Source organism: Cynara cardunculus, assembly GCF_001531365.2.
Source record: "Cynara cardunculus var. scolymus isolate 2C chromosome LG 4, CcrdV1, whole genome shotgun sequence".
In the NCBI taxonomy this organism is placed as follows: domain Eukaryota; kingdom Viridiplantae; phylum Streptophyta; class Magnoliopsida; order Asterales; family Asteraceae; genus Cynara; species Cynara cardunculus.
The window spans coordinates 17,219,558-17,241,899 of record NC_037531.1 but is presented as its reverse complement, the minus strand read 5'-3'; the positions used below and the strand labels follow the sequence as shown (position 1 = coordinate 17,241,899).

Here is a 22,342-nt window from a genome sequence, read left to right as displayed (position 1 = left end):
ACTTGAGGGAAGTAATTGTACAAAGCTCAAAGTATAGGGGTATTCCTTAAATTATTCATTTACAAGTCTACCAAGATTTTGAGGGTGGGACACGTGCAGATGGAAAGAAACAAGTCTCCTACAAATGGCAACTCATGTCGATTCATCGTTTCATTTTTTAATGTAACTACCGTTAGATATAGTTATGCGATGATCAAAATTCAATTTTTAAAAAATATATATAAACTTCGACTCTATGAAAGTGTAATGTGTTTGAAAATTCGGGATCGTATTTATATTTATAACGTCTTCTTTAATATTGTAAATCACGATTTGGAGAATACTAACATCAGATGAAAACTTATATATATATATATATATATATATATATATATAGATAGATAGATAGAGAGAGAGAGGTGAATTATTATACAACCCTTTACATTTGTACAACCAATACAACACAATCTCAACCGTCCATTGAATTTGATGAATATGTAATTTCATAAAAATTTTGATTGTTTCATAATATAAAATATTGATCATAATTAATTAACATTATTCATCTTCCATAAATATTTAAATCATAATAAATGAACTCTCRTCATTTCAATAAATATTTCAATTTATTGGGTTGCATTGGTTGTACAAATGTGATGAGTTGCATTTAAAACAAACTTTCTCTCTCTCTCTCTCTCTCTCTCTATATATATATATATATATATATATATATATATATTGGGTTCAATCCCGTGTATATATTTTAGTCTACCAAAACGACATCGTGTGAAACAATTTATCCGGTAAGCACTAACCGTGGTAAGAGTCCTCGTCATCACTTACCAAATAAGATTCTTGGTCCTTGCTTTCGCTCTTACTAGGTAAGATTATTGGTTCTTGCCATATTCATCCGGTAAAGAAATGTGACTTAATAAGCGCTATCCGAATAAGAATTTGTAAACTACCCCAGCCTAGAAGACGCTAGACAAGAATCTATAAAACTTTAACTTTATTATCGATCCGCCATGTTGCATCTTCTTCTAATGTTTAAAGATTCAAAGAAAAAGAAAATTACAAAATAAATGAAAAAGAAAACTAAATCTAATGTAAATAAAAGGAGAAGTTTGGGATTGCTTATTTGAAACAACTTATACTTTTATACAAAAATGCTTATCAACTTATTATAAGTGCTTATTTTATTACGTTTTACCTTTTTTTAATTTAGTTACTTCTTCGCAAAATGTCCGGTCTTTCGCTTGTGACGGCTAAAGTCTGACACGAACCTAAACGAGCGTCCACACCCTTCTGTCGTACAAGTATACGGGCGTGCACCCGTGTGGACCCTAACGTGTTCGGTGCGAGCCCATGCCCATTTGAACGTCACTTGGCAACCTTTCCACGGGCACTTGAAAGGACGATCGTCCATATGTACACGCTTATGCTGCATAAGATACTTGTGGGAAAATAATTTCTTCCCGCATCCCTTTTCCGGACACACATTCTTTTTGTGAGCCATAAGATCTTTTCGGTTGTCGAAACTCATGATGCAACCCTCAATATCACAACCAAATTCACCCTCCTCTGATTCCACCGCTTTCTTGGTCCTAAGGGTTCTCGTACGCTGCCGCCTAAAACCACCACTCAACGACAAGTTGCCTAGCGGAGATGATGGTGGTGGTGGTGGTGATGACTGCATTGTAGTGAACTTCATTGGCTTACTTATTGTCATATTCTTTCTTTTCCTTTTCCTTAGATTCTTGATAACTACAACTTGGGTGATTTCGGGTCGTTTTTCAAGTTTCGCATCCATTCTTGAAAAACCCGAAACATCAGTTTTATCGCGTTCTTGATGTTCAACATCACGTACGACTAGCAACGGATGAACCTCATTCGACATCCATACCTTCCCACACCATTTTCCTACCACGGTGATCTTTTTATGCTTGCTCGATGGCTTAGAGCTTACTGGGTCACTAGATGGAGAACCGTTTACGAATGCTTTACAGATAACGGAATTGTAAGGCATCTGTTTGCGATAGAGCGGAGAACGACTAAGTTTGCAACTATGGAAAAGATCAAGCCCCAGTCTTGCAGCCCAATCATGGTTGCAATGTGTGGCTTCTTGTTTATGTAGAGCTGATTGAATCATCTGTTTATCATGTTTGGTAGCCTCTTTAAATTCAAGATCTGTCCAGATATGATCAGTTCCAAACTCTTTTTCCACTAATCTTGCTTCTGTTTCTAGCTTGGGATATTCTGCAAGATGCACCATCATTTTGTTAACTAAGTAGACAGTATTAACTTTACAAACTCATCTGAATCGTTCATTTTTTGAACACCTTCATTTTACGAGAATGCGAGAACACTCTTTTACTATAGACAATCACATGTGATACTATTATTCCATCACATATGATACACATGAGACCGCGAGTGATTTTAGATGCGATCTTGGTTGCGGGCCAAGTCGTCCTTACACCACTAAGCCCCCTCACAAGTATTATCACATGTGATAAGGGTGTTGTTGATATTGATGCTATAATCTTGATAGACTATCACATGTGATGCTAAATCATAGACGGTGACAACTTTTGGCGTGGTCTAAGTCGTAGAACACGTGTCCGTATCACATGTGATAAGGGTGTTCTCTCATTCTCGTAAAATTGAGGTATTCTCGTTTGAACTTCCACCTCTCTCTATATATGTGTGTGCACGGTTAGATTCTGATGAGAATAGAAGTTATGGTAAGAAACGCTAGAAGAGATCACCACCTTATCAACCTAATTGAATGTCAACACTGATGAGGTGCACCAAGATGCACCAGATCAATCTTTTCTAACATGCAATTCATGAGTAGGTATGAGATTATAATTGATCAATGATTCAAATCTCTTCTTACGATTCTAATGATAACTTCACTTCTCACACAATTCTTTGTCTATATATATATATATATATATACATATATATATATACATATATATATATATACATATATATATATACATATATAGGGGCTCATTCAAGGGAGAACTGATTAGTTTGTGGTAACTTGAGATCCAATCTCAACCACAAATCAACGGATAAATTAGGAAATTAATAATTATGTTAATTTGAGTTAAAATTATAATTAGAGGGCATTTTAGGTATTTTTAAAAAACTCACTCTCCTCTCTCCTCTCTCATCTCTCCGGCCTCCGGTGAATATTAATCCGGCAGGTACCAAGTAATCACAAAGATACACAATGTGATACTCATTGTGATATATTGTGCTACCATTGTGATAACAACTATGATACCAACCCAAACCTTAAAAAAATATACACAATGTGATACCCATTGTGATATGCTGTGATACCGATTTCACCGGAGGCCGGAGATTGGAGGTCTGAGAGAGGAGAGAAGAGTTTTTTAAAAATACCTAATATGCCCTCTAATTATAATTTTAACTCAAACTACCATAATTATTAATTTCCTAATTTATCCGTTGATTTGTGGTTGAGATTAGACCTCACAGTTACCACAAACTACAACCACAAATTATTCAGTTCTCATTTGATTAGACCCATATATATATCCATTAATCAATTAATAAGTTGTTTTGTAGTTTTTCATTTATTCAGAGTTTTCCTTTGCACCTCCTTCTCTATGTATATAAGGTCAGATTAAGAGGAAAATGCTAAATAAATAAAAAAAACCATGAAAAAACGCTTGAAAAAGTATATCAATATGAATATCAAATTAATGAAAAAATATAATCGTTTCTTTGGTGTAATTTATTTCGCTCGAATTTTGTTTACTTTTCGTCTTTTTCTGAATCAAAAATAAGGGGGGGGGGGATCAAGGTTTTCAATTTAAAATTTAAATATATTGTTGTAACATTTAATCATATCCATTAAATCAATTAATCCAACGGTTGATAAATTGTTTTTTAAATTTTCATTTATTTAGAGTTTTCCTTAAATCTCCATATATACCCTATATATATACCCTATATATATATATATATATATATATATAGGGGCTTAGTCATTTGAAAAATTCATATATTGTGATAAACGCGAGAACTTTTATCTTAAGATAGTGTTTCACATGATTTATTTCTCATCTAAGACTAACATTTAATGTATTGCTAAACATATATTTGTCTCACAATGTGTTTGTTAATTTTACATGTATGCGGTTTGCATTATGGAACTTTTTACTTCTAAGTTTTGTTTCACAAATAGACTAAAAAGATTCAAATTGTGAAACAAATATATGTTAATCAATATTCTAAATCCTAGTATTAGATGAAAAAAATCATATAAAATAGCATATAATGCACCAATTCTCAAAGATATCCCCCTATATGTGTGTGTGTCTCTTTTATTTAAGAAATATGTTGATGGTAATACAAATGAAAACCGTAAATATTTTGAGATCTTGGGAATTAACTATTCACGTATTATTCATGATGAATGTCATAGTAAAATATTCATCACAAAAATTATTCATAATGAAAATACATGATTCTTCAGCGTCATTCATCATAAATAATACACAAAATAGTTGGTTCCCGGTTCTCAAAAACGTACCTTGACGACAGAGTAGCAAGATACGAACTCCACCGATCCGTCGAAGGCATTGCTCTACTTCGGCAGCATGTTGAAGACAAAAGATGTGCATTCTCGAAGTATCGTCATCGCGTGTTGGATTCATCTGCGTGTTCCCAGCTTGTGTTATCGACTTGCCAATGATCAACGCTTCAGATTCATTTGCATTCGATGAAGGTTTCCTCTCGGAATGAGGCACTTGTATTTGATACTCAAATCGACCCATTGAACAATTCGATTCCATGAAGAATCTGTTGCATTTTGAGCGAACAAAATTGGCGATTCGATAACTAGATTCCCCAATCTTAACTCTACCATCAACACGATCTCCGTTATAGTTGGTTGTTGTACCATCGTCGCTAATGTTTAGCGAAACATTGCTAGAATAATTTACACGAATGTCGCTCTCAGAATCCGAATGATCGCCATACGCTAAAGCCAAAAGATCGAGTGCTGAATTGACTTTCGGTGATCCAGTAGCTGAAATCGTATTCGTGTTATTATCTACAACTTGAATTTGGTAACCCGATCGGTAAAGGAGTAACATGATGAACAATGGTATACCTGAAGAGGGTTTCAGATCCACCAAATTTGCATCTTCGTTGGCAGCGAAGACGTCGGTAGCAGCAACTAGATCGGTAATCGCTCTACAATCAACCGACATGAGGTAACGTGCAGTTGCTTCTGTTGGTTGAATAATTGCAACACAAGCGTAGCACAAAATACCGCATCTAACACATGAAAATAAACCACGGGTGGGAAGCATCGGACTTACATTCAACTGAGATCCAAAACACGAATCTTTGGAAGTCGAACTGTATAAAGCATCTTCGTGAAGAACAACAATCGGAGATCCTTTCCCGAGAGTGTGAAGCAGCTCGTTGTTTTGCATCATGTCGTGCAAGAAAAGTCGTTTTACCAAGAATTCTCCTTCAGCCATTAACATGTCTTTTGATCGCGAACTACGGGGTTGAGGCTTGATGCTTGTTCGTACACTGTTGAAAGGAGTGAAGCAAAAAGTTGTAAGCATTTCTCATGTCCGGATAGGACAAGTAATAAGGAACGGAATCAGCTATTTCATGAGTTATTCATAATGGATACTAACTCCAAAATATTCATGAATATTATTCATAATGAATAGTTGATTCTTAGTTTCTTAAAATATTTACGGTTCTCGTTTGAACGTGTCACTAGTTAGAGAACGAACCTTGCAGATAGTGATACAGCTAGATCATACAGCAGCTGAAAGTGCGACACCATGGGTGCGGAGTTAACAGAAGCTCGTCGAATTGCAGCATCTCGTGCAACTCTCAGCCATCCAGGGGTTGCAATATTAGCTGCTTCCGCACAGTTGAACCCTATATGGAAAAATCATACAAATACGCCCGATGTTTGCTAATAAGTTTCTTATAGACGAGAGAAAGAAACATGAACGTTAGGAGAAGCAGGCGAAAGATCGTGTGAGAAAGAGAGTTAAGGTAAAAAGAAGCGTAAGATGAAATCTCGACCCTTGATCACACCTTAAATCTCAAACCAAAGGTGAAGGTCTCTTCTTACGCTTCTCACTTTTAACTCTCCTTCTCACTGGAACCCAAGTGTGGAAGTAATGGTGTTTTACCATGACTGAAGCCTGAGTGATAAGCTCTAGGAAAGGTGACAACAAATTCTCCAGCCTTTTGCACCAACCTATTTAAAAAGCAACATAGTGAGCTTTCAGATATACTGATTAATCCAAACCGGTACATCCCACTCCATCCAGATCCTGGTTTAGGGTTTAGGGTTTAGGCATTAGCTATTGCATAAGTCGGGTGTCTTCTCAGAATCATCAACATTACCATTTCGAGATAGAGATCAGGATTGCGTACATCCAACCCCTCTTAGACTCCGTTTTAGAGTGGAAAATACTGGGTTTGTTTGGTTTGACTGATTCAAACTAGACACGAATAGAGAGAATAGGTCGATCAAGGTATCACCTGCAGCAAGGAACCCCCGCCTTAAGCAGCACGTCTGGGGACATAACCGTGGTCTTCTCTCCTAGAGTAGCAAAAGTTACTGAAAATAACACGAAGAAACTCGAGCTCAAAAATACGAATCAAATGTATAAGATTATCTAAATCGTTATAAATGAAACTATCGGGTAAGGCTTTAATCCACCAAAATGGTATCAAATACAACAATTTACCTGTTAAGCTTTAATCCTGGTAAGAGCCATCATTCTTACTTACCGGGTAAGATTCTCGGTACTTACCTTTGCTCTTACCCAGTAAGATTCTTATTACTTACCAAGTTACCATATTCATCTGATAACGTTATGTTACTTGATAAACGCTTATTCGGGTAAGAGTTTGGTAAATTGCCCCTAAGTGTTTTGTTGACACGAAGTGAAATATAACGTGTTAAATGAATTTATATTATAAAACATTTGACAAAAACTCTTAAAAACCATATTTTATGCATAATGTACTGTATATTGATGCATATTATTTAAAATTCAAGATTACAAGTAAATTATGCATAAGTACAACTTATTAAAGCTCCATGTTTGAATTCGTGTAACTAACTACGGATAAACATAATCAAATAGAGGATAAACATCTCATTTTAAAATATACATAATCTAAAATATAATTAAGAAAATTATCGAGTTCTAACAAAATAATTAATTAGTATTTTTATAAGAAAATTATATTATTAAACCAAATATAAATTACTTCGTTATTGTACCTAAATTAAATTATAATAAAAAATGAATCAAAAAATTCCACAAAAAATAAGAATTTTAAATAGTTAATTTGATAGTAATATCGATATATTTTTGTCAAATTTTTAATGATATTTTTAAATTTATATTTTATTCAAAAATAAAAATGTTATCACTTTTTCAAAATCACGTAAGATCATACTATAACATCGACGAAGATAAAAAACAAAATAAAATATTAAAATCAAAATGTATATCGCAACAAGTAGCTTCTCTTATATATTAATACAATAGAAAAAAAAAAGGAGGAAAACCACGAAACTCACAGATTGGATTAATCTCTCCGCCATAGCCATGATCTCTGATCACATCTTCAAACACAACAGCAGCGTCTTTGGGTACTCCATACCAAGTCTTCCCAGCACCCATATGCATATAATTCAAGCTATGGAACTCATGATCTTCAACATGCCAAGCGAACCAGCTAAACATCATAGCCATATAAACCATTGGTGACGTCACACCAGGTATTTCCTCCTTCACGAACTTCAATAGAGACCCTTTAGCCCTTGAAACCTCTCTCATATTCCACCCAGTCTCCCCCACCGTCAATCCGTCGCCAATCTCCTTTATCCCCTGTTTCTTTCCACCACACCCACCACCTGTTTGATGAAATGCCGAGCCGGGAATGTCATTTGCATATTCGATCAAAAACGGTTTGTCCATTTGAGCTTTCCAGTAAAGGGTCTCCATCTCCAATGCCGTGAAACCCTTCTTCGAATTCGATCCCTTTTTCATGTAATTTTTCTCGAAATTTTTGGCTTTGGCTTCGAATTGTGGGAGAGTGTAGGTCTCGCCGCTCTGCCAAACGGATTTGTGGACCGGTCGGCGGTGTCTACGTGGGCAAAAACCGATCTGCTGCTGTCTGGTGGTGAATGTAGGTGAAGAATCAGGGTTTTGGGCGGACAGAGACTGGTTCAGGTTCGCAATTGTGGTTTTCTTCGGCGAAGCAGAGACAGGTGGCACGATTTTACAGATTCCATACTTCGAAGCTTCGTCTTCGATCTTGAAAATATACCCAATTGGATCTTGAAACTCGGTTAGGGTTGGATGGTACTCTGGTGCTAGCGGCAGAGACTTCAACCATGGGAAAACCTCGTCTGCCATCAAATCAAGAATCACCACAACTCACACACAGTCGGTTTCGACGATAAGCATTACGATAGTGTAAAAGAGATCTTTGAAGCTCGATCAATGGAGGTTTACGGGAAATGGCGAAAGAGAAAACAGAGAGAAGAAGGGGAAAACAGAGGAAATGGTGAAAACAGGGGAAGAGGAAGGGGGTTTAATGGTGGGTTTGAGAGAAACCCCCTTAAAAAATGTTGGGTTCTTTTCCGCGTTTGTAGCCACCGGGAGATTTATTTTAGAGTTGCGGTGAAATCTACATTAGGTTGCGATTTGTCATGGGATCAGTCTCGACGAACCCTCAGATCAGCAATTTTCAGAAGAAAAAAAAAAGACGGTGGTTTTTTGCTTGATTTGTGGTTTTTAGCGGTTATAATTTGAATTCGAGGATCGAATGAAGTCATCCATGAGGAAATTTGGATTCTTTCTGGATTACGTGTCTTGAAATTACGCATTTATAATCTTTTTTTTTTCTTTCAAGTAAGACTTCGAGAATTAAAGTTTCTTCGGTCCATGTTAAATGAACCGACTGATTGTGTGATAAGGTATGAATTGATAAAGATAAGGATGAGTCAAATCGGTTGGATTTATTTAGATGTTTGATATGGTTGCAACAAGATTTTTTTGAAAGATGTAATTACAGATCAAACTGTTGTAAATGTTTCTAGATTTTGATCATGTTCTGCAAACAGAGAAACGATGATGGGTTGCAAGACGGATTATGAACGTTTTGAAATCTTGATCCTGTTTTGTAAACAGAGAAACAGTTTTGTGTTGCAGAACAAATTAAGAACGTTTTTGAAATCTTGATCTTGTTCTGCGAAAAGAGAAACAATTACGTGTTGCAGAACAAATTATAAACGTTTTTGAAATTTTAATCATGTTGTAAAAACAGAGTAACAGTTAAGATATTTGAAAATATACAATTGTCAAAATGATATGAACATGTACGAATTTCTTCGTCTCAGATCATGTACGTGGTCATTCGAATTAGTTATGAAAGGTGTTTGCATGTTAACCACCACCGTATGAATTTCAAAATCTTGATTTGGCAGTGTTTTAAGGTTTTCTTTTACGGCGTTCAAATAGCGTGTTTTTTTTAATTAACCTGGATATCCAACCCGTTATGCGAGCCGACTAATCCCAGGACGACCACCTGCTTTACGGGTAGCCCGGAGTCACCACATTTGAATCTCTGTGGCCACAAGATGATTTTTATTCCTCCGTGTCTTTCTATCCATTTTTCTTGGATTTCTTTAGAAAAGTGATTAGTTCCTTATACGTGAAGGTTCAAAATAAAGGGTTGTGAACATTTTATCGAAGTGGGTTGTAAAATTGACGTACTGTTACATTCGCTTTTGTTTGATGGTTAGTTAATTAACTGCTTTCATAAACAGACATTAACGGTGGCACGGTCTTTTCTATAACCACCATGATTGTTTTGCGTGTAGATCAATTCCTTCCTTGCCTTGATTATTTATTTCTTTCCTTTACTGATTTCCATAAAAGCATTTTAAGCTTTCGCTTATCCGTTTGATTTCTTCATTCTTATTTAATCAAATTACCATCAAGTATACCGAAAATGTCCTGAATTATAGAATATTATCGTATGGTGTAATATATATTTTTGCACTAAAATGTAATACCCCCGAAATCTTCTATTATTTAATATGAGTTTTGGCCTTGTGTTCGACCTAAAGTGATGATCTATCAAGCCTAAATAACAGTTAGTTTCGTTTGACTTGGAATCTAGAAAAAGAAAACACAATGCGAAACAGGAGGTCCGACGACTTGGTGGGAGATCTCGAGTCGTCGCCCAATCGCGTGAAACACTGTTTGCGAGGCCAGGGACGTAGGTGACCTGCGCTGCGACTTAAGTTGCGGGAAGGGTGCAAGTGCGCATATAGGGCCGATTTTGGGTTATTTTCTTTCATTTTCTGGCCTAACTCAATTTCTTCCTCTCCCTTTTTCTTGATTTCCATGTTTTCTTCAGAACCTAGCATTGTGAGTTCATCCTACATTTTTCTAAAACTATATGATGTTAAAATATTATATTTTAGAGCGAATGATCTAATGAGAAGAGAAGTTATGGTAAGAAACATAAGAAAAGATCTGAACCATTGATCACTTTTGATCTCATGTTCACCCATGAATTGCAATCTAGATGAGAATTGATCTGGTACATTTTGGTACACCTCATTAGTGTTGACATTCAATTAGAATTAATCCAAGGGTGGATATCTCTTCTTACACTTCTCACCATAACTTTCTTTCTCACGAAACCCAACCCTATATTTTAGTTTCTTAAAGCTCCCATTTCGTGTATTTCATACTTTGTTGGTTTTCGACCATTTAGGTCAAATTTTGGGGGTTCGGGGGACTGTGTGCATTTTGATAAACTAAGTATGGGGAATGATTTTATATATTATACAGATTGTTATTTCAAAACTATGAAGGGTTTTGGAACCAAAATTTAGAAATAGTCTTATTAGGTATGTTGATAAAATGGGGATTCTACCCATTTGATAGCTATTTATACGCAAATGCTTATGTGTTTGGATATGGTTCGGCATATCTAGAAATTTATAATGTATTAGACGGTACTAAAATAAATCCATAGGCATAAGATTCGGTTTTACTGATATGAACATTCCGTAGTTGTACCTTGAAATATGCATTGGGCCTTCATAGGCAATATATTATGGCGTAGGCTCTTGAAGTCGGGAATCAACTACTGACTAATATGATGTAATTTCTAGTGAACGAGCTTAAACCATGATTCTTGAATATTTCAAGCTTTAGACCTAGAGTGGTTGAGCTTGATAACCCATTAAACTATAAACCTGGGGTACTTGAACTCAATGAATGTTGATTCGTAAGTGATTCTCATTAACATATACATGTGACCTACTTTTGTGTTCCGTCATTGTCAGGGGTAAATCGGGTCTCCCACGTCATCGCAAGATGTATTGTGCTTTCATGATGGCGAGAATGGTATTATTGTTAAACGGTTTGGCTAATCAAAATAAGGTAGTTGGTTTCGGTTATTTTTGTCCAATTTGGCTAAACCAAATGACCCAAAACCAATTAAACCAAACCTTATTTGGTTTGGTTATCGGATAGTTTGGAAAAAGTTGAAAAACGAAAGAACCAAAACCCGATTAAACCGACCAAATAAGACCACTAATATTTCCTCCCTAAAATGGCCTAAAAACCTACTTCCAATGTGTTAATAAATTAGAAACAACAGTTTAGTTTCATCTTTCACATGTTAAACATTACATTCCCTACCATCTTTTTACCTTTCCTGAACCTGTTTCTTCACAGAATGCCCTGTTTTCCGCTTATGTCGGCTAAAATCCGACACGAACCTGAACGTTTGTCCACACCCATCCTCGTTACAAACATATGGCCGTGCCCCTGTGTGCACCCTAATGTGTTCGGTCCGAGCCCATGCCCATTTGAACGTCATTTTGCACCCTTTCCACGGGCACTGCAATGGGCGGTCATCCATGTGGACCCGCCTATGCTGCACGAGATACTTATGAGAGAAGAATTTCTTCCCGCATCCCTTCACCGGGCACACGTTTCTTTTGTGAACCAGAAGTTCTTGTTTGCTGTCGAAACTCATATTGCAGCCCTCCATATCACAAGCAAATTCTCCATCTTCTTCTCTTGCTTCCATGGCAGGAGGAGGTTTCTTTGCTTTCTTGATGCCACTCTGCTTCTTGATCGCTTGCTTCGTTTCTATCTTGACTCCGAGTTCTTTTGATGGCGGTTTTATGATTCTTTTTCTTAATCTTGTGCTGGGCCCGCCATCCGTTTCTGATTCTCTCTCGGAATCCATGTCAAATTGTCTTGCTTTCTGATCAAGAATGTTTCTTGGGGTTGTTTCCTTTCTAATTTGCTTGTTTCTGAGGTTTGTCCTAGGCTGCCGCCTGAAACCGCCATTCAGTGTCGGCAAATCATCCACTGGCGGAGGTGGTGGTGCTGGTGCTGGTGATGACGATCGCTCTACTTTCGGGAACTTTGTCTTCACACTCATTCGCCTACTTTCTAAAACATTCTTCTTCCTCTTTCTTGCATTCTTACTAATCACCATTTGGGTGTTTTCAGATTGTCTTGCAGGTTTTACATCATCTTGTTCTTCGGGATCTCTTGCTACTAACAACGGATGCGCCTGATTCGACATCCATACTTTCCCGCACCATTTTCCCGCCACAACGATCTTTTTCTGCCTGCTGGAAGGCTTCGGTTTTGTAGGGCTACTAGATGGAGAATTATGTCCAAATGCATTATAAATAACGAAATTATATGGCATTTGCTTGCTGTAAAGAGGAGAGCGGCTAAGGCTAGCACTGTAGAAGAGATTAATCCCCAATTTTACAGCCCAGTCTCGGTTGCCATGGGTGGCTTCTTCGCTATCCAGAGCCGATTGTATCCACTCTTTGTCTTCTTGAATACCCTCTCTGAATCCGATATCGGTCCAGCCATCATCAATTCCCAGTTCTTTTGCAACTAACTTTGCTTCAGAGTCTAGAGAGGAATAATCTGCAAATGGAGTGCAAATATGTGCCAATCCAAGAAAATCTTGATCATTTTATATGAAAAAAGGTAAATGAATTGCAAATAGACAAAACGGTGGCTTTGTACGAGTTAAAGATGCCACAGAAGCTCGTATGTTTTGTGAAAATATGTGGAACCCATTAGATTACTCTCCAAAAGAGCCCTTGAGAAGAGAAGGTGGTTCCAATGTATATAGAGGAGAAATGGTCTACGTCTAGCCGATGTGGGACTCCAACACGCCCCTAGGGCGTTGAAAGAGGGCTAGACAGGTGAGGAGCCTAGACGTGTATAGATTGCCCCAGAAAGCCGAGTCCCTAGAATGGTAGATATCGACTATGATACCATGTGAGAAAACTTTGGGTTTGTGGATGGAATCCCCCGAGAAGGGTTAAAATGGAATTTTGAACAACAAAAGGCAAGTAATCAAGTCCGACAACGGGTTTTCCATATATGGAACCGCATTAGATTACTTTCCAAAATAGCCCTTGAGGAGAGGAGAGAGGTTCCAATATATATAGAGAGATGTTCATGGGAGAACTCTGTCTTTTATGAGAACTGTGAGATCCATTCACTGCCAAACATATTGAACTTATACATGGTAATTCACACTGTGATTTCTATTTCGAACATTAAACCCGAACATGGTAATTCATACTGTTAATACTCATTGATCCAAGGAATGAGTGTTTTATGTCTCAAACATTAAACCAGACATCGTAATTCATACTGTGGATGCTCATTAAAATAGTGGATATGGTTGGATCTCACAGTTCTCACAAATAACATGGTTCTCAAATGATTACCACCCTATATATAGGGTTGGGTTCCGGTGAGAAAAGAAGTTATGGTGATAAGTGTAGGAAGAGATCTCCACCCTTGAATCAATCATAATTGAATATCAACACCAATGAGGTGCACTCAGATGCACTGGATCAATTCTCTTCTAAAGCGCAATTCATGGGTGGGCATGAGATTTAAAGTGATCAAGGATTCAGATCTCTTCTTACGCTTCTCACCATAACTTCTTTTCTCACACAATCCTTTGCCTACATAATATATATATATATAGGGCCTATTCAAGGGAGAACTGAGTTGTTTGTGGTAACTGTGAGAACCAATATTAACCACAAATCAATAGATAAATTAGGAAATTTATAAATTTGGTAATTTTAAATTAAAATCTTAATGCAAGGATATTTTTGGTATTTTAAAACTCTCCTCTCTCCTCTCTTCTCTCTCCGGCCACCGTTCTCCGGCCTCCGGCCACCGTCCTCCGGTGATACCACTATGATACCACTGTGATACCTAAAAATATTGACTCTATTAAACAAAAGATACATTGTGATACCTAATCATATATAAGATGCATAGTGATACCACTGTGTTACATCTTCGATCGACCACACAAACGACATCAATGTGATACCCAAGCACATATATGATGCATTGTGATTCCATTATAGTATCACCGGAGGACGGTGGCCGGAGGACGGTGGCCGGAGAGAGAAGAGAGGAGGGAGGAAAGTTTTAAAATACCAAAAATATCCTTGCATTAATATTTTAATTCAAAATTGCCAAAATTATAAATTTCCTAATTTATCTATTGAGTTGTGGTTAATATTGGTTCTCACAGTTACCACAAACTAATTAGTTCTCATTTGATTAGGCCCCTATATATATATATATATATATATATATATATATGAGGAATGGTTAGTCTAGCTGATGTGGACTCCAACATGTTTGACTAAAAGTATGAATTAGAACAAGGGTAAACCATACTCATATTTCTATATATGTATTTAGTTACAATGGTTATGTGTTTCTTGTAGTCGCTTCTATTTGTATGTTATTGCTTTCTCTTAACCAAATTTTCAATTCTTTACCATTATTGACCCTCTCTTTGATACACTTCTCACGAGCATGGTCTTCATAGAAACCGCTGCTTTATTCATTGGGGTAGAGGTTAGGTCCATGTAGATTTTACCCTCCCCGACTCCACTTCCACTCGGGGTATGTATTTGACTCCATTTGGTTATTAGGGACTAGGACCTCTAACAGGTAAATTAGAGAGGGGGAACAATACGTGTGTTTTATGACTTCTATCTAATTACAATTATGGTTTATTTCCTCTTTTACTTTCCTAAGCCATTAATCACCAAGCTTATCTATTTACTTGTATATTCTTTGAGCAGTTAGCTTTGAAGGACCATTGTACTTGACACTTCATTTTCAAAAAAAATAATATCTTTTTAACGTTCTCTGATTGTAAAGTGGCTTCAGAAGGCAAAATGTTCAGGTTTTACACACAGGCCACCCCGGAAAGGCCAAGAAAAAACGTACCTTGGTGACAGAGGAGCAGCATATGAACACCACCAACTGCACGCAGGCGTTGTTCAACTTCTAGAGCATGCTCAAGACAAAATATGTGCATTCTAGAAGATTCTTCATCGCATACTGTGGTTATAGGCGTGTTCTCAATTTGACGTACAGCCTTTTCTGAAACGTGCACATCCGATAAACAATTCTGTTCAGCAATTAGAGACTTTCCCGTTAAGCAATTTGAGTCCTTCAAACTTCTGTTTCTTTCAAACTCAACAGAACAGTCAAAAGTTTGATCGTTTATATACTTCATATCACCTCTTGCATCCTGATCATGATGATCCCCATGAGAGCTGGCTGCTCCAAGAAGTGCGGTTTTATTATTAGGGGGAAGATCACTAGAACAATTAGTATGGATATCTCCTTCGACACGATCATCATCAGAATCCGAAGAATCACCATAGGCTAAAGCCAAAAGGCCAAGAGAGGAATTGACTTTCTGGTCTGCAGTAGCTGGAGTTATACCCGGATTATCATCTACAGTCTGTGCTTCGTCAGTAGATTTTATCGGTACGTCAAACAAACCATCACGAGTGCTCTTTGGCATTTGCCCTGCATTCATGTAAACAAAGAAAGTTAGCAACAAATGCAGAAATGCGCAAAGGCCGTCATACCAAATATTATGCCTCTATGGAACCTTATCCAACCAATCTAAAGGCCTGTTTGTTAGCAGCTTAATGAGCTTAACAGGACTCGCAGCTTATTCGGTCAGTTATACATGATTGTTTGGTAGTGGCTAAAGATATAGAAAGTGGCTTATTCAATAAGCTTCTAGGGGAGAGCGGGAGTTTTTTGCAGAAAGCCAAATTTTTTTCAAATCTGCCCCTCCCTATTAAAAACACGCTTCTTCCATCTATGAAAAAACTCTCCCAAACAAAAAGCTTCTCAATCCATACAGATAGATTAATCCACAAAGACAACTTTATCCATACAAGACTTAAGGGATAACCGTTTTTCCATCAAGCTTTGTATGGATTCAGTTGTCTGTATAGATTAATTATTTGTTTTTAATGCTGAATAAACCGTCTGAATAACACATAAATGACCATTTTGGTTTTTTGTACATTCCATATAGAACATATACCGTCTGGATAACTTATGATACATTTAGGGGTTGTTTGCCGGTTGCTGAATATTTTGGTGCAAAATGATTAAGTGGTCAAAATGATTAAGAGACTCTCATGATATAATGCAAAATGAAATATAATTGTTTTGTAATTGTTTACAATGAAATTAGGATGCTGAATGATTAAGGGAGACCCAAGATACAAAATCAGAGGGTTTTAGAACCATCAAAAGGCAGATCTTTTTTTTGTCAAACAAGATTCACCTTTTAACGATTCAAAGACTGCCTCTTAATGAAACTATTAAGAGGTAAACAAACAATCCCTTAATTGGAACGAGACAGAATTAAACAAGAAAAAGAAGAGTCCCACTTTGGTTGGATAATAATTGTTCTGCAAGGAGATGGGCATCCTTGCAAAATGAGTGGGAGGTTTGGGATTCGACTCTAGAGACCACCTACCTGCCCTTGGGACACGCAATTATCTTCCTATGATGGCCGTGGGACCGGTACAGTGGGGGCGATAGGGTGGTGTCACACCCTTTTTACAGTATGGTTTGATAATAATTCATACTTGGGTAAATATAATCCAATTGTTTTCTACATGGAACCCCAAATGATTCTTTCTATAGTATCAGAAACATGTTATTCACATATGCAGGCCCAAAGGTGCACTTGCACAATCTTGATTCTAACCAAACAGCTCTATAATCTTCATAATATATTATAATCCCTCTGTTCTTAAAAGAGTCCACATTTGACCTGTTCTTTTAACTTCAAAAAATTGTCATGAATATAGTTTGTCAAAAAGACTATATATGTTAAACTATAAAAGCAGCAGTATAAAAAGGAATTGTGTTGTAAAAAGAGATGCATAAGGCCCGGGCTTTTTTAGTCCCAGGTCAGACCGGCCTTTGGGTTGAAAAAAAGGGCCCGATCGGGTTTAACCGAGCTTTTTCCAGACCCCTTTATTTCGGCCTGATCGGGCTTCAGGTTCACTAGGCCCGGGCTCTTTCAGGCCAGATTTTGGGCCTGGGCTTTTTTGTGCATCTCTAGACTTATAGGCATGAATTTATAGCATAAAAAGTGGACTCTTTTCCCTTTGTGCCAAAGTGTTGTCTTTTGATGGTTGTTAAGAAGATAAAGACTGACCATCTTTTAGGATGCAAATGACGGTTGTTGTGCATAGTTCGACTGGTTGAATTCGTAGTCTATGACTAGTTGCAAAATCATACACAAAACTAACAACGATGGAAAGCAAAATGGTGTACCTGAAGAGGATTTGGGATCCACCAAACTTGCATCTTCATTAGTGAATAAATCTGTGGCAGCAACCAGATCACTAATGCCTCTGCAATCAGCTGACATGAGATAATTTGCAGTTGCTTCTGTTGGTCGAATAATTGCAACGCTTGCATAGCACAAAATCCCGCAAGTAACACATGAAAATATACCAGTATCATGCGTTTTATCACATTCACCACCCTTATATCTTCCGGTGGCCGTATTCTGTGTCTGAGAAGCTAAACTACTTGATGAAGCGTCTTTCCCACCATTCAGTGAGAGTTCGTTATTCCTACCACAAAACGAAGAAAATTTTCTCATCGGCTTTCTGTCTAGATTAACATCATCATCAGAATCTGAACTATGTGTGGACTTCAATTCATCAACTTCTTGAGTGTGTAAACCGAACGAAAGCCTTGAAGTTCCATTAGATTGAAAGGCAATCCGTCTGTCTATAAAATTTTCAGGAAGAACTACGATAGGAGATCCTTTTGCAAGAATATGAAGAAGGTGATTGTTTTGCATCATATCTTGAAAAAACAGTCTTTTTACTAAGGCTTCTCCCTCAACTTTCAACTTATCTTTTAATCGGGAACTCCGAGGTTCAGGCTTGATGCTTGTTGGTACACTGTAGAACGGGAAGCGAAACAGGCTTCGTTAGCTTTTATCTTAAAATATTCATGTTTAACCTTAAAATAGAACAGCAAAGGACCAAGTATAGAGGCACAACTTCCGAACCAAATGAGCCCATTATATCCTACATGGAGGTAGGGTCTAGGGAGGGTAAGATGTAGAGCGGTTGTTTCCGTGAAAAGCCCCGACTTATGAAAAGTGTGCGAGAGTGAGAAAAGCAGGTATGCTTAAATGTAGAAAAGATGGACCTTGATTCACAAATAACGGGATTAGAGAATAGACCTTGAAGAGAATGATACTGCCAGATCATAAAGCAACTGAGAATGAGATACCATGGGAGCACAATTAATCGAAGCTCTACGAATTGCAGCATCTCGTGCAACTCTCAGCCAGCCAGGTGTTGCAATATTAGCTGCTTCCCCACAGTTGAATCCTAGATGACAAAAATAAAAAAATGATATATCTTTTACTGTTATCAACTTATCATAATAACAAATTTCACAATAGTAAGTTATTCATGCCCAACAATAAGATACCAACAAGAAAAAGAAGCGTGAAGGGTAAATAGAAGTAATAATATTTTACCATGACTGAACCCCGAGTGATAAGCTCTAGGGAAAGTGACAACAAATTCTCCAGCATTTTGCACCAATCTGATTACAAGAAAAGTTTATTAGCTTTCAGATGAACAGAAAATGGAATCTTGACAACCTATTCGAAGTCTTACCTGCAGCAAGGAACCCCGGCCTTAAGTAATACTTCGGGGGATATAATTGTGGTCTTCTCACCAAGAGTGGCAAAAGTCACTGAAAACACACAGTAGAAGTTGTTTAAGTTGCCTCTAAAATGGGTTAAAACTAGAAAAGCCACAGCCAAAACCGTTGTTACTTTAAAGAAAGTATCAAGTAGATGCAATTCTTGATCACCAAATAAGGTTTGTTAACATAATAAAGATTGGATATGCATTGTGAGTTTATGCCCTTTAATATAAATTTGAGGATGCTAGCAAGCAAAGATCAGACGGTAGTGACCTTCATCTATCATGTGGATTCCTTTTATCAGAAAAGCAACACTTGTGAAGAACAACAAATCTCTATGCACCACTTTCCTTCTTAGCTGAATTCATTTTTACATCCACTAATTGCAAGATCAAGAAACAATCGTTTTTGCTCCAAAAAGATTGTCTTGACTACAAGATAGAGAAAGCATGTAGGATAGAACTCTTTGATAGAAAGAATAAACCAAGCCTACATCATAGTGTCCACTAAAGATTCGGTACAAATCTAGACTTTGAGCATGAATTGGAACAATAACTGTACATGGTTCTTCCCTCCATGGATTGTATGCATGATTAAGAACCAAAAGATCCTTAGAACATTATAAACCAAAACAAAAAAGAACACTTCATATATACCATCTTCATGATACAGTTGCTAATTTCATGTTCATTTTTCCCATAGCGGCATCTTATATAAGCAGAAGTTAACCAAAACATGTACATAAAGCATTCAGTAACATATGTGCAATGGAAACAGAGCATGAAGTTAACCAAGAAACAGGGGAAATCCATAAGACATCCACCTATGATCTATCTGAATATGAATAGAACGAAAAACCTCAAAACTCACCAATAGGATTAATCTCTCCTCCATAGCCATGATCTCTGATCACATCCTCAAATGCAACAGCAGCATCTCTGGGTACTCCATACCAAGTCTTCCCTGCACCCATATGCATATAATTCAAGCTATGGAAGTCATGATCTTCAACATGCCAAGCAAACCAGCTAAACAGCATAGAGATGTAAACCATGGGTGAAGTAACACCAGGTATTTCTTCCTTCATAAACTTCAATAAAGACCCTTTTGCCCTTGAAACCCCTCTCATATTCCACTCAGTCTCCCCCACCGTCAAGGCGTCCCCGATATCCTTTTTCCCCTGTTTCTTTCCAGCAGACCCACCAACTGTTTGATCAAATGCCGAGCCCGGCATGTCATTTGCATACTCAACCGAAAATGGTTTATCCACATGAGCCTTCCAGTAAAGAGTCTCCACTTCCAACGGCGTTAAACCCTTCTTGGAATTTGATCCTTTCTTCAAGTAACTCTTCTCAAAAGCCTTGGCTTTGACTTCAAATTGGGGAACCGTGTATATCTCGCCGCTCTCCCAAACGGGTTTCTGAACCGGTCGGTGGTGCTTACGTGGGCAAAAACCGATCTGTTGCTGTCTGGTGGTAAATGTAGGTGATGAATCAGGGTTTCGTGCGGACAGAGACTTGTTGAGGTTAGCAATTGCAGTTTTCTTCGGCGAAGCAGAGACAGGTGGGACGATTTTACAGATTCCATACTTGGAAGCTTCTTCCTCGATCTTGAAAATAAATGAAATTGGATCTTGAAACTCGGCTAGGGTTGGATGGTACTCAGGTGCTAAAGGTAAAGACTTCAACCATGGAAAAACCTCTTCCGCCATTAGAGAGAAATCACCCAGACATACAAATAAAGTTAGTGAGATAGATCTGAGATGAGAACCTCTGATGAGAAGAGGTTCATGGCGAAAGAGAGAGAAAGATTGAAGGGCAGATTCTTGAATTTAGTTTGTATATATCGAAATGAATATATATTGCTGTCTCCTCTGTTTCTTTTATCTTCAATTTATATTGAATTTCCCCTGTTTTTGGCTTTTGAGGGTCGCAAGTTTTTCACAGACGAAATCGTGAAAATCTAGCGGCTCACACACCCAACTCCCAACGGGGTTTTCTTCTGGCTTTCCTTTTTCTTTTTTTAATATAAATTTATTAATTTCAGGGTTTTTGGAGAACTGCCAGAAAAGAAAAAACCCAGTCTTGACTCGAACTGCAAGAGAAATCTTATGGTCTAAGGACCGTTTACTAATTATTTACTCCGTAAGTGTTTATGGGTAAAATTTAACACTATTATTTACTTATCGGGTAAGATTTTAATCCAGTAAAACGACATCATATGCAACAATTTATCCGGTAAGCGCTTACCGTGATAAGGGTCGTTGTTCTCATTTATCGAGTAAAGACTTTTGATCATTGTCTCGCTCTTACCGGGTAAGATTCTTGGTCCTTACCATATTCATCCGGTGAGGTAATGTTACTTGGTAAGTCTTACCCGGATAAGCGTTTGGTAAACGGCCCCTAAGATTTGTTATCACTTGAATTAGTGTTAATTGGGCAACATCTTGGGGGCTGTTTGAAAGTTGTTGAATGGTTTGATGTAAAATAATTAATAGGCTTCATGATATAGTGCAAAATGAAATATAATTATTCGATAATTGTTTATAATAGAATTACGGTGCTTAAAGGTTAAGGAAGACCCGATATATGAAATCATTCATAGGGTTTTAGAAACATTAAGAGACAATTTTTTTTTGTCAAACAAGATTCACCAATTAACGATTCAAATATTGTCTTTTAATGAAACTATTAAGAGGTAAACAAACAATCCATTAGTTCTTCGTTGTGTAAGAAAATATATATTTTGTTGAATATTTGTAAAGAAAATAGTGAATTATGAATTTGGTCCATGTATTTTGATGTTTTCTTATTACTGGTATGTTTATTATGGTTTTAGTCCTTGCATTATTCAATTTGTTTTATCATGGTTCCTCTAACTAATACCGTTAATATATATATATATATATATATATACTATCTTATAAAGCAAATTYAACAAAAGTCTTAAAGTCTTAAAATACTAAATGACCAAGATACCCTTTATATTACTTTTTCACTTTTTCACTCTTTCCTCTCCTCACATACACTTACCCTCTCACAACCCATTTTTTAAAAATTATAATTTTAAATTTACATTTTATACCTCTATAATTAGTTAATTAATTTATTTTACGTCTTTTACTTTTAAATGTTTCATTTTAAACATTTATCAAATTAATATACATAATCGTATATCAATTAAAATATGTTTAAAAA

The 22,342-nt window shown here is 37.0% G+C and overlaps 2 protein-coding genes across 5 annotated transcripts; both read right to left on the bottom strand.

Annotated features, from left to right (window-relative positions):
• Positions 1-1,174: 1,174 nt before the first annotated feature.
• Positions 1,175-8,698, bottom strand: LOC112511542 (lysine-specific demethylase REF6-like). The gene is made up of 7 exons (XM_025117208.1): positions 7,601-8,698; positions 6,547-6,625; positions 6,192-6,259; positions 5,781-5,931; positions 5,138-5,568; positions 4,556-5,053; positions 1,175-2,235 (listed from the first exon to the last, which is right to left on the bottom strand). The coding sequence occupies exons 1-7, from the start codon at positions 8,439-8,441 to the stop codon at positions 1,205-1,207; spliced, it is 3,099 nt and encodes a 1,032-aa protein (XP_024972976.1). The 5' UTR covers positions 8,442-8,698; the 3' UTR covers positions 1,175-1,204.
• A 2,922-nt stretch (positions 8,699-11,620) lies between these two features.
• LOC112511820 (lysine-specific demethylase REF6-like) lies at positions 11,621-20,924 on the bottom strand. 4 transcript variants are annotated; one of them, XM_025117608.1, is made up of 8 exons: positions 20,197-20,924; positions 20,016-20,103; positions 19,115-19,193; positions 18,973-19,040; positions 18,670-18,820; positions 17,742-18,382; positions 15,369-15,959; positions 11,621-13,010 (listed from the first exon to the last, which is right to left on the bottom strand). In XM_025117608.1, the coding sequence occupies exons 1-8, from the start codon at positions 20,854-20,856 to the stop codon at positions 11,758-11,760; spliced, it is 3,531 nt and encodes a 1,176-aa protein (XP_024973376.1). In that variant the 5' UTR covers positions 20,857-20,924; the 3' UTR covers positions 11,621-11,757. The 4 variants fall into 4 exon arrangements, with proteins under 4 accessions (XP_024973376.1, XP_024973379.1, XP_024973378.1 ...); XM_025117611.1 differs by having other exon boundaries at positions 17,742-18,046; XM_025117610.1 differs by having other exon boundaries at positions 20,016-20,108; positions 20,214-20,924.
• Between the last annotated feature and the right edge of the window lie 1,418 nt (positions 20,925-22,342).

Coding starts and splice junctions, on each gene's coding strand:
- LOC112511542 (XM_025117208.1), bottom strand. CDS start 8,441: ATGGCAGACGAGGTTTTCCCATGGTTGAAGTCTCTGCCGCTAGCACCA. Junction 6,626..7,600: donor CGGAGAGATTAATCCAATCT/GTGAGTTTCGTG, acceptor TGTTATTTTCAG/TAACTTTTGCTACTCTAGGA. Junction 5,932..6,191: donor TCACTCAGGCTTCAGTCATG/GTAAAACACCAT, acceptor TTTTCCATATAG/GGTTCAACTGTGCGGAAGCA.
- LOC112511820 (XM_025117607.1), bottom strand. CDS start 20,856: ATGGCGGAAGAGGTTTTTCCATGGTTGAAGTCTTTACCTTTAGCACCT. Junction 19,194..20,015: donor AGGAGAGATTAATCCTATTG/GTGAGTTTTGAG, acceptor GTGTGTTTTCAG/TGACTTTTGCCACTCTTGGT. Junction 18,821..18,972: donor TCACTCGGGGTTCAGTCATG/GTAAAATATTAT, acceptor TTTGTCATCTAG/GATTCAACTGTGGGGAAGCA.